This window comes from Manacus candei, unplaced genomic scaffold (genome assembly GCF_025592945.1).
Source record: "Manacus candei isolate 608988 ecotype Guabito, Panama unplaced genomic scaffold, ASM2559294v1 h1tg000047l, whole genome shotgun sequence".
Taxonomy (NCBI): Eukaryota; Metazoa; Chordata; class Aves; order Passeriformes; family Pipridae; genus Manacus; species Manacus candei.
In genome coordinates this window covers 6,497,596-6,509,552 of record NW_026138095.1, presented here as the reverse complement: position 1 = coordinate 6,509,552, position 11,957 = coordinate 6,497,596, and the positions used below count along the sequence as shown (strand labels likewise).

At 61.1% G+C, this 11,957-nt stretch overlaps 1 protein-coding gene across 1 annotated transcript; it reads left to right on the top strand.

Moving 5' to 3' along the window:
- The first annotated feature begins 1,756 nt into the window (after window positions 1-1,756).
- On the top strand, window positions 1,757-11,957 carry GRIN2C (glutamate ionotropic receptor NMDA type subunit 2C). Its single transcript, XM_051798087.1, has 12 exons — window positions 1,757-2,181; window positions 3,758-4,353; window positions 4,876-4,990; window positions 5,516-5,727; window positions 5,856-6,024; window positions 6,360-6,513; window positions 7,841-7,966; window positions 8,051-8,280; window positions 8,469-8,629; window positions 9,189-9,376; window positions 9,884-10,116; window positions 10,490-11,957. The coding sequence occupies exons 1-12, from the start codon at window positions 1,774-1,776 to the stop codon at window positions 11,870-11,872; spliced, it is 3,975 nt and encodes a 1,324-aa protein (XP_051654047.1). The 5' UTR covers window positions 1,757-1,773; the 3' UTR covers window positions 11,873-11,957.

The window sequence follows — 11,957 nt, the reverse complement described above, 5'->3', positions numbered from 1 at the left end:
CGCAGTGAGGAGCAGGCAGTGCAGGCTGCCCCGCCACTGAGCTGGCCATGCCAGAGCGTGGGACGCTGCCAGCATGGCATGACTCACCTGCTGCCCTCTCTGGCCAAGGGGCCCTGGCTGCAGCCATCGCTGTGGCGTCGTGGCTCCTGCAGCTCGGCCGGCTGCGATGTGCGGTGGGGTGGGGGATGCAGTGAACCCCCTGGATGGGTACTGGGGGTGGATGATCCCCTGCTGAAACTCAGATCTGGCTGAAAGAGATGCTGCCCGGTGAGCATCAGTGCCCAGACAGGTGCCTGAGCCTTCCCACAGGGTCTAGGAGAGAAGTGTGGGGTTTGTATTCCCTGTCTCTCTAGAGGTGCTCAAATCCACACCGAGCAGCTCTTGCAAGGTGCCCAGCCAGGCAGCCCTTGGGTTTATTTCCTGCATTTTCCGTCCAACATGCCGGCAGCGTTTTCGCAGCGTGCCGAGGGTTTGTCCGTCACTGCGGCACAGTGGGATGTTGGGGTGCAGCTCCCCGGGGCAGCCCAGACCCCAAAACCATCCAAGACCCACTCAGCAAGAGGCTCCTCTGGCTGTGCTGGGGACATGTTAAGCAACAGCAGCTTTTAATTGCAAACGACGTTTCGGAGCACCAGCTGGCACCTTGCTGCATGGAGTGACACCGGTGCGTGGCTGGTGCCACCGCGCAGGGCTGCTCATCCCCCTCCCCGCTGCCCAGCGTGGCACTGGGATGATGGCCCTGGGGACAATGAGGCTCAGAGGGGCTTGGATGCCCCTGGCTGTGGGTTGATTTTGCCAACAGGCTCTGAGGAAGGGGTGAGCTCCAGCATGGGGGTGCATCGCTGTAGGCAGGGATTTGCCCCCCCTTCGGGGGATTGTCACCCCACCTGCTGCAGCATGGGCACCCAGTGGCAGTGGGGAATTGGGGACCTGGCAGGGAAGATGTGCCCACAGAGCCCCTGAGAGCCTGGATTTGGGGTGCAGCCGGCAGAGACGCAGTGCAGTGAGTGTCCCAGCCAGGTGGGCAGTGCCAGCAGGGGACACACACCGGGGGTAAAGGCAGGAAGGAGGAGAGCTGAAGGATGCTGTTTAGGGGGTAAACTTGGAAATAAGAAGCCAGACGAGTGCTTTGTTTTGGATTTTGTGTCAGAGAAGGGGCTGAGGTAGCGTGATGGGTGAGGGACAGGTAGGGGGACAGGCAGGGGGACGGGCAGGGGACCGGCTGCCCCTGTGACTGTGTGGTTTGCAAAATCTCAACATGAGGGGTGAAGAGCTGAACCCTCCCTCAAGGGCAAAGCCTTTAAATATTGAAGGTGGCTGTCCACTGCAGACAGAGGCACCAGGGAACTGCTAGCCCCTCCTGTCACCTCTTGCTGCTGTCCCTGTCCCTGGCTGAAGGGATAACATGGACCATTGTGGCAGTGGCGGCTTTTGGATGGGGTGGGAGGGCAATGGGAGGGGTATGGTGGTAGTGGGATGGGGAGGGGGTGGTGGTGGGAAGAGGGGACTGTCTGTGAAGGCTTAGTGGTTGATAGGACTGGAGACAAGGCACATGACACTGGGGTGTACAGTGGGTGGTGAGTACAACCCTGTGGTCATTCCTTCACCACACCCAGCATCCAAAGGATGAGGGTCCCCTCTTTCTTTGGGGTCAGCACACACTGGTGATGCCCCAGGGCAGTGAGGAGGGCTGGGGTGAGTGGGGTGGGGGTCCTGGTGGGCGGCTGGATGCGAGGGGCTGTGTGCTGTGCCGGCAGGGACGCGGCGGTGGACATGGGCAGAGCGCCGGCACACACTCTGCTACTGTCGATGGTGCTGGGCTGCTCGGCTGCCTTCACGGACCTCCTGCTGCCGGGCCCCGAGGAGCCGGTGGTCAACGTGGCCGTGGTGTTTGGGGGCACGTCCTACCCCCTGCACATCCGCTCCCGCCTGAGCCCCCAGAGCTTCCTGGACATGCCCCTGGAAATCCACCCCATCACCGTCGTCGTCAACAACACCAACCCCAGCACCCTCCTCACCCAGATCTGCGACATCCTCGCCAGCCACAAGATCCACGGCATCGTCTTCGAGGACAACGTGGGCACGGAGGCCGTGGCCCAGATCCTTGACTTCATCTCCTCCCAGACCCAGGTCCCCGTCATCAGCATCAGCGGGGGGTCTGCAGTGGTCCTGACCCCAAAGGTGAGGCACTCACTGGGGGTTATTTCCAGGGGGGATGAGAGAAATGAGGTGTTATTAGAGAGGGGTAGCTAAGGGGTGTGGAATGCTGGAGGGCAGAGGAGCTGCTGTGCTGTGGAGTGTGGGATCACGGGCAGGAGTAGGCAGTGGCTGTGGCAGTGTGGCCAGCGGGTGGTGGGATATAGTGGGGACTTCAGGAAGGACTCTGTTGATGGGACATGGGAGAGGACCTCAGTGGCCCCTGGAAGGACCTTCCCTGGTGTGCTGTGTCCCATCCCCTTCAGGCTGTGCCCACCATGGAGTGCTGGGCTGGTGGCACTGGGACTATTGGGGCAGTGGCAGGGTTGTCACAACCCCATCCTCCTTCTGCCCTGCCAGGGCTGGATCCAGCCCTGAAATGGCTGGGTGGGCAGCATGGAGGAGCCTTGCTTGGCTGTGGCAGCAATCTCAGGTGCACCACACCCAAAACAGGATTTTTGGCTTCTCTGCTCCTCGCTGGCATCAGACATTGTCAGTCACTGTCACCTGCCTGCTTGGAAGTGCTGGTGGCAGGGAGAGCTGGAGGCAGGCTGGAGGGTGCTGGGCATGTGGTGATGGGCTGTGGCAAAGAGATTTGGGTTATCTCCTTGTGGCTGCTTGTCCCACCCTGCCCAGCCTGGGCACTGGAGGGGTCTCAGTGATTGCTCTTCCCCGTGGCTAGGGACTGCTCCTCCTCAGGGCATGGTTTTTATGCTCTGCTTGCACAGTGGCTTGGGGTCCATCCCTGCTGGATGGCACCTTTGCAGCCCTGCCTGCACCCACTGGTGCTCCTGGACCACCTTGAGCTGCTGCTCGCTGTGGGTGGGTGGCAGTGGGTGCAGTGGGCTCGGGTGGGTGCAGTGGACTTGTGCGGGGGCAGAGGGCTCAAATGCAGCCCGAGCAACAGAAAAATAGCCATGGTTTGCTGTGGTCTGTGTGTTTTTCTGCAACTTTCTCCAGGGTTTGGGTATTTTGGGCTCAGTGGAGGGACCTGTCTGAAGGCTCGACCTCCTTCTCCCACAGATCCAAAGTCCCCGACAGCCCCTGCTTTCTGTCTGTGACCCCCTGGGGCTCACCCCAAACTACTTCTCTGGAGGTGGAGGGGGTCTGGGCGGCAAAACCCTGCTGCCTGCACGTGACCTTCGGCAAATGCCATTCGCTGAATCATTTAAGACAGAATCAGATCAATTAAGGTTTGCTAATGAGAGGCCAGATGGCCGGGGAGGTGGGGTGGGAGGGAAGGAGCCACACAGGCTCCGGCTGCAGGTAGTGAGTCGGAGCCGGGATGGGATTTATGCTCCTGGCAGAGCTCTTGCCCACCTTCTTCTCCTGGTTTAAGGAGAAATTGCTAATCTCCTTTGGAGGATGGATGAATTTTTGTTTAATAAGCTGAGAAACAGATGTGAAGCCTCAGGACTTGAACCTTTACATGGGATGAGCTTCCTTGGAGGCGGATGAGTCCCATTTTGGGTGTCTCCGGCCCATGGACCACACTAGTTAATGGCACACTCGAACAGGATCACAGTGTCAGTGCAGCCCCTGACCCCTTCTCCTCCCACAGGAGCCCGGATCAGCTTTCCTGCAGTTGGGTGTCTCCATCGAGCAGCAAATCCAGGTGATCTTCAAGGTGCTGGAGGAATACGACTGGGGCTCCTTCGCTGTCATCACCAGCCTCTACCCGGGCTACAACATCTTCCTGGACGTCATCCGCTCCTTCACGGATGCCAGCTACTTTGGCTGGGAGCTGCAGGAGGTGCTCACCTTTGAGATGAGCCAGGAGCAGAGCAGCTCCAGGACGCAGCGGCTCCTGCGGCAGATCGATGCCCAGGTCCTCATCGTGTACTGCTCACGGGAGGAGGCCGAGTACCTCTTCTCCATGGCAGAACAAGCCGGCCTTGTGGGGCCAGGATACGTCTGGATCGTGCCCAGCCTGACAGTGGGCAACATGGAGGTGCCACCCGCCTCCTTCCCCGTCGGCCTCATCAGCGTGGTGACGGAGAGCTGGAAGCTGAGCCTGCGGCAGAAGGTGCGGGACGGGGTGGCCATCATTGCCATGGGGGCAGCCAGCTTCTTCCGTGCCCATGGCTACCTCCCGGAGGTGGGGCGGGACTGCTGGACCCCCCCCAGGGCCACTGCCACCAACGCAAGCTTCTACCGGTGAGGCTCGGGGACCCCCTGGGAGGGGTATGAAACGTGGGGAATGGGGAAATGGAGAGGGAAGGGGCAGGGGAGGAGGGGGATGGAGCTGGCGGGCAGAGGGGGTGATGCTGGCTGTGGGCTGCAGCTGGTGGTCCATGCCTCTTGGCTGGCTTTCTCCTGGAGTATCTCCACAGCCTTTTCTCATGCTTCTCTGCAGCTCGGGACCCTCGGGAGGCTCAGGGGGTTTCACAGCTCTGCTTTGCAGTGCAGAGGTGGCATCTCAGGGTGGCTGTGGCAGCCTGTGCACCCTCAGCCCTGCAGGGTGCCATCCTCAGTGCCTCCTTGCTGGCAGAGCTTTCTCCAGCTCCTCTCTGCCCCTTGAGTAGGGGCTAAATCTGGTCCCCAGCTCTCAGCCCCACATATCTCCATGAGACCTGTGGCAACTCAGCTGAAGCTGGAGGAAGAGGAGGAGGAGAAGGAGGAGGGCTGTACGTGGGTGGGCTGCACAGACAGGGGCTTACGGGCTCTGTGTCCCACCAGGCACCTCCTCAATGTGACGTGGGAGCACAGGGACTTCTCCTTCAATGAAGGTGGCTACCTGGTCAGGCCCACCATGGTGGTGATCACACTCAACCAGCACCGGCTCTGGGAGATGGTAGGACCCCCAGGCCCCCTGGGACAGGCACTGTGGGGTGGCTGGGAAGGGTGAGCCTGGGGCCATGCACAGGCTGAGGTCCCACCCTGGGGTGGGTTGTCCCATGCAAAACCCATGGCTGGTACTCAAAAGTACCCATGGTGGGGCTTTGTGGCAATGATGGGCACGAAAGCTCTGCCAAGAACTGTCAGTTTTTTCCTGCAGTTTCTCTGATAAGTTCCAAAAAAACGCAAAAATGCAGCTGCCCACCTTTGGAGAACAGCAGCCAAACACCTAGACCTGAAACAAGCTGCAGGGAGGGGGGTTTTTTTGGTAGTCTGAAAGTATTTTGTGTGAAGTTTGGCCAGGTTTGTGCTCAGTCAAATGTGGTGCTTGGGGCCCAGGAGGAACACTGTGTTCCATGGGTGTGTGGGGAAAGGGATACTGAGATGGGCATCACCGGGGTGTGGGGAGGATGGACACGGGACCCTGTGTGACCCCCACAGCCCCTCGCCAGGGTGACTGTGTTCTCTCCCTCGTGGGCAGGTGGGCAAGTGGGAGAAAGGCATCATCCACATGAAGTACCCGGTGTGGCCCCGCTACGGCTCCTACATGCAGCCCGTGGTCGATAACCGGCACCTGACAGTGGCCACGCTGGAGGAGAGACCCTTTGTCATCGTGGAGAACACGGACCCCAGCACGGGGGTCTGCGTGCGCAACACGGTGCCCTGCCGCAAGCAGACCAACTCCTCCCACAGGTGAGCGGGGGGATGCAGCTCAGAAATTCTGGCCACTGTTTCCCAGGCATGTGGGGGGCCAGGGGGGGCACCAGGGTGCTCAGAGCATCTTTGGTTAGTCCAACCTGCTTTTCCCGGTGCGGTTCCAGTGGCGATGGCCTCGTGGATCCCTACACCAAGCTGTGCTGCAAGGGCTTCTGCATCGACATCCTGAAGAAGCTGGCCAAGGCAGTGAAGTTCTCCTATGACCTCTACTTAGTGACCAATGGCAAACATGGCAAGATCGTCCGTGGGGTCTGGAATGGCATGATTGGTGAGGTAGGGCTGGGCATGGCTTGGACCCCCCACCTCTGACCCTGACTCATCCCTGACCTGGGGCTTTCCCGATGGAGGTGGGATCGGGCTGTCTGTCGTGGGACTCTGCGCAGGGGAGAGCTTGGCATGAGCTCCTCCTCGAGGGAGGAGTCAGACGAACATTTACAACCCCACAGCAGGTTGTGTTTGTACCACTGGTCGCTTAAAAAGCTAATATTTTTTTTAAAAAAGGCAAAAATTAAGGTTGGAGGTGGAGATGAGGGAGTGCCTGGGGAAGGTGGTCTGGGTCCCTCTGACTGTCCCTCTGCCCATCCCGAGCCCATCTGCCCCTTCTCCAGGTGTACTACAAGCGTGCAGACATGGCCATCGGCTCCCTCACCATCAACGAGGAGCGCTCTGAGATCGTGGACTTCTCCGTGCCCTTCGTGGAGACGGGAATCAGCGTCATGGTGGCCAGGAGCAATGGGACTGTCTCCCCCTCCGCCTTCCTGGGTGAGCTGTGTGTGCCCCTGTCTGTCTGCAGGTTCATCCCATGCTTCCCACAAATGCAAACTGGAAATATTGTTCAGTTTTAATAACTTTTAAGAAAAGAAAAGAAAAAGAAAGCCTAAGTCACAAGGGAAAGAGATTGTGCTGTCGGCTTTGGGGCTTCCTCCTTCCCTGCCTGAATAATCCTTTTATTATGGAGATGGAGGCTGGGAGGTGGAGGCTGGGCTCAGTGGTTTTCTCCTCTTCATTTTTTTGTGTGGAGGAGGGAGGACAGGGTGCTGGGGGGATTTTCCATCTCAGAGCCCTGCTGTGGGGACCCGTCTCTGCCACCATCACCAGGACTGGTGGTTAAGCCAGGAAATCGCCAGTGCTAAAAGTTTTATTTAACGAGTTTTAAACCAGCAAAGCTGCAGCCTTGGAAGGGGAGGAGACTGGCCAAGGTCGTCAGGAAATTCAGCCTGAGTGCTCGGGCAGGGCTTGAGGCTCTCGGCAAGGGCACAGCAGCGATGTCCCAGCTCAGCCAGAGATGGGCTCCTGTGTGGGAGGGTGTAGGTGGGTGCAGGTGCCAGGGATGCCGTGGGAGGTGGAACAGCACCAGCCTGGGCACATCCTCCCCCTCCTGTCCCTCCCTGATGCTGCAGGTCTGACCTGCCCCCGAAGCAGGGTCACCTTCACTGGCCATGGGGTCAGATGGAGCATCCTGTCCTGGTTTGGCAGGGCTGGGGTCTGCAGTCCCTGTGTCTTCTGCTTCTGCACTAACGAGCCGCATCCCCATCAGGGGAGGCCTCTCCTCCCTGACAGCGAAGGACGTGCTGACAAATGAACTTCAGCAGCCGCATGTTGATGGCTCGGATGCATCCCCACTGCTCCTGCTGCTCCATCCCAGATCATCCTGGGCAGGCAGGGGGCTCACTGCCCACCCCAGCTCACGGGGGGCTTTCACAGGGGCTGAGTGGGACTGGGAGGCTGATCCCGTGCCTGATGAAGGCACAGTGCTGTGGCCTGAGCCATCACTGGGGAGAACCTGCGATCCCATGGGAAACCCTCCTGCCAGTGACTCTGGAGATGGGCAGCATTTTGTTAACATCTCCCTGTTGATGAGAGCCTGATTCTGCCTAGGCAGGGAAGCGTGGCTGCATCCCCCCATCCCACAGTATCCCCTTTCCCTCCTGATTCCCTGCAGAACTGCTTGGCCATGGTGCTGCCAGTCCCCATCTCCTTTCCAAAGAGGGACAATATTCAGGAGGACGAGCCCCATCCATTGGGGAGGGCTCCTGGGAGTCCCCAGGGGGTGTCCCAGGGGGCTGACAGAGCCCCACTTGCCTTGCAGAGCCTTACAGCCCGGCCGTGTGGGTCATGATGTTTGTCATGTGCCTCACTGTGGTGGCCATCACCGTCTTCGTGTTCGAGTATTTCAGCCCTGTTGGCTACAACCAGAACCTCACCAGTGGCAAGAGTGAGTTGGGGAGGTGGGAGCTGGGTGGGGGGACACATCCCCAGCCCAGCTGACGGCTGTCCCCTCTGTCCCATGTCCCTGTAGGGCCAGGAGGTCCCACCTTTACCATTGGCAAGTCGGTGTGGCTGCTGTGGGCTCTGGTCTTCAACAACTCGGTGCCCATCGAGAACCCCAAGGGCACCACCAGCAAGATCATGGTGCTCATCTGGGCCTTCTTTGCCGTCATCTTCCTCGCCAGCTACACGGCCAACCTGGCTGCCTTCATGATCCAGGAGCAGTACATCGACACCGTGTCGGGGCTGAGCGACAGGAAGGTAGGGCTGATGGTTGGGGTGGGAATCCTAAAAAATCCCTAAAAATAGTAAGGTTTTTTTTTGAGGTGGGGGGTTGCTGCACACCACTGCCAGCCAGCTGGATGGGTGGAGGGTTGGCTGTGGGGAGGGAGGACATGGCAGGGACATGGACACCATGTGATGCCGCTCCCTGGGGCTCCCTGTTGCAGTTCCAGAAGCCGCAGGAGCAGTACCCCCCGTTCCGCTTCGGCACCGTCCCCAACGGCAGCACCGAGAGGAACATCCGCAGCAACTACCCCGACATGCACACCCACATGGTGAAGTACAACCAGCGCTCTGTGGAGGACGCCCTCACCAGCCTCAAAATGGGGTACGGTTCCCCCAAAAAGGGTATGGTTCCCCCAGATGGAGTATGGCTCCTAGAGCTGGGGTACAGCTCCTCAGAATGGGATGCAGCATCCCCAAATGAACTACGGCTCCCTGGAATGGGGTACACAACCTTCCATGTGGGGTAGGGATTCCTCAACCAGGGTACAAGCCCCCACAAGTGAGATGTGGGCCCCCCAGGCTGGGTACAGCTCTCCCAGATGGGATATGGCTCTCTGCAGCTTCCCTGCATGGCATATGGGACCCCCAAACAGGATACAACCTGTTGAAGATGGGGTGCAGCTTCATACAGCTCCCCTCAAAAGGGATGCAGCCCTCCCCATAGGGGTTATGGCTCCCCCATATGGGATACAGCCCCTCCAAGTTGGGTGCTTTCTCCCCAAGTGTGGTTACAGCTCTCCAAGACAAGGCGGGGACCCCCAAAGAAAACTCAACGCCCTCCAGATGGGCTACAGCTGCCTGAAAGGGGTGGAGCTCCCCCAGGAGAAGCACAACCCCCCCAGAAAAGGGCTTTCAGACCCCCCCCTCCCCCTTCCTCCCAGGAAGCTGGATGCCTTCATCTACGACGCGGCGGTGCTGAACTACATGGCAGGCAAGGACGAGGGCTGCAAGCTGGTGACCATCGGCAGCGGGAAGGTGTTTGCCACCACGGGCTACGGCATCGCCCTGCAGAAGGACTCGCGCTGGAAGCGGGCCATTGACCTGGCCCTGCTCCAGTTCCTGGGAGACGGTGGGTGCCCCATCCTCGCCCAGCCCCCACCCTACAAATTAATCCAGGGAGCAGGGTTTTGGTCCCCCAAACTTGTGCAGCCTCCATGGCTCCTCACAGGATGCCACTGAGGGGTTTCTCCACCACCTCCTCTCAGGGGATATTAAATTCAGTGGCATTTTTCCAGCTGGATGCTGGTGGTGGCGGGGGGCTGTGAGTAAAGTCTTGGAGATAGCTGTGCACAAAATCCAAGGGTCAGAAGGAGAAGCCTGGGAAGAGGACAGCAAGCACGACTGACTGGCACGTGGGAAACAGAGAAAGGCAGGGCCTGGAGAAGGACAAGGGACTGGTGGGATTCTCAGGCCAAGGGCAGCAGCAAGAACAAGGCTATTACACCTCCTGGGGCTCGGGGGTCTCTTTCTCCTCCTCCAGCCACAGTGGGGTGGGGATGAGCAAGGGATGTGCTTGGGAAGATGACTCCTGTGGGTGGATTTTCACCCCCACACTCCTGTGTGTGTCCGGCCCCAGGTGAGACCCAGAAGCTGGAGACAGTTTGGCTGTCGGGGATCTGCCAGAATGAGAAGAACGAGGTGATGAGCAGCAAGCTGGACATCGACAACATGGCCGGGGTTTTCTACATGCTGCTGGTGGCCATGGGGCTGAGCCTGCTGGTCTTTGCCTGGGAGCACCTCGTCTACTGGAAGCTGCGTCACTCCGTCCCCAAGTCCCACAAGCTTGACTTCCTCCTGGCCATCAGCAGGGTGAGGGATGCTGCCAGGATGAGGGGCCCAAATGTCCCCACACGGCGTCACGTGGCTGGGCATGGTTTGGTGGGCATTGTCCCTTCGACCCACACAGGAGGGACTGGAGATGTTTGTGCTGATGTGAGCTCTTGTGGAGAAAAGCCAGCTGTTGGGGAAAGGGCTTAGCCATCTGTATTAGCATCCCTGGGGAAACGGGTGATGGAGTATGGTGTCACTCACCCTGGCAGTGCTGAGGATGCTGGGGAGGGGACACCAGTGCTGTCAAGCCACCTCAGCCTCAGCAGCATGAACTCAGCTCAGCAGGGTGGGCTCAGGGGCAGGACCCCACTGACATTGCTGATGGTGGGGGTCCCCCCACTTCTCCCCACAGGGCATCTACAGCTGCTTCAATGGGGTGCAGACCATGGGGAGCCCTGGGCGGGCACCCACACCCGACGTCACAGCCAGCTCGGCCCAGGCCAACGTGCTGAAGATGCTGCAGGCGGCCAAGGAGATGGTGACGACGGCCAGCGTGGGCGGCTCCCTGGAGCAGGCCACCCGCACCATCGAGGACTGGAGCAACCACAGCGAGCGCCTCCAGACCACCTTCTCCCTGAGGACACCCCAGCTCGTGGTGCAGAACAGCACCGGCGCACACCGGGCCCCCTCCTCTGGCCCGCACCCCACCGAGAGGATGGGGAGAGCCTACACTCCCAAGGGTGCTCCCCTGGGGCTGCCGCTGCCCCAGCCCATCCCCGTGGACTCCCGGCTGCACGGGGAGGAGAACTGGAGAGGGGCAAACGAGCACCCCCGCCTGCTACACCCCGTGAAGTTTCGGGGTGGCTGTGCAGGGGATGAAACCCTCACGGGATTCCCCCACCTCCTAGTGAAGACTTCAGCAGGGGGGGATTATGGGGAGCAGGTGCTGGTGGGGAACCATATCGGGGCTCCCCTCCCGCCCCCCACGTCCCCCAGGGACCTCCCACCGCCGGACATCTACAGGGAGCACAAGCGGCCGTCGGGACGGGGGGACCGGCTGCAGAACAACCCCCTGCTCCAGGGGGACGGGGGACACGGGGGCTCGGGGACACTGCCCCGGCTGCTCTCGGCAGCGGAGAAAAAGCGGGATGTGAGCAGCCTGCCTCCATCCTGCTCTCGCGGAGCCTTCCCGAAAGTCACCAGGACTTGCAGAGCCAGGGGCGAGCCGGCGCGGCTGGAGGCGGAGCGGGAGAAGCTGAGCCGGTGGGCGAGCTCGGCCAGGGCTCCCGGGGAGCGGGGCGAGAAGCGGCGTCCCGGGGGGCTGCGGCGCTGCGGTGCCACTCGCCCGCCCGCCCGCGCCGACGTGCCCGACCTGTTCCCCGAAGCCGAGCCCGGCTACGGCTGCAGCCCCCGCTGCCCGCAGGCCGCCGGCCGGCTGGCACCGCGTTCGCCCGTGACCAGGCTGCCGTCCTACCGGGAGGCTTGCCGGCAGAACCCCCGTGCCACCGCCGCCGCTCCCCACGCCTGCATGAACTCCTACGCCAACCTGCCCTTCTTCGTGGGGCACCTCTCGCGGGGGTCCCCGCCGCCCCGGGAGCACCCCGGGCTGCACCCCTGCGGCCGGGGGTCTGCGCGCTGGGACGGCGGCTGCAGAGACTGCGGGAGGCGCGGGGAGCTGGCCTTGCTGCGGGCGGTGGGCACGGAGAGGAGGGACCCGCTGGTGGCCCGTGGGGTGGCGAGTCCCTGCGCCGGCGGGTCCTGGCGGCGGGTCTCCAGCCTGGAGTCGGAGGTGTGAGGGGGGGGGACAAGGGGGTGCCCGCACCCCTCTGCCTGCCCTTTGCCCGGGTGTCCCCACGGGCCAGCCAGCGGCTCCCGGCCGG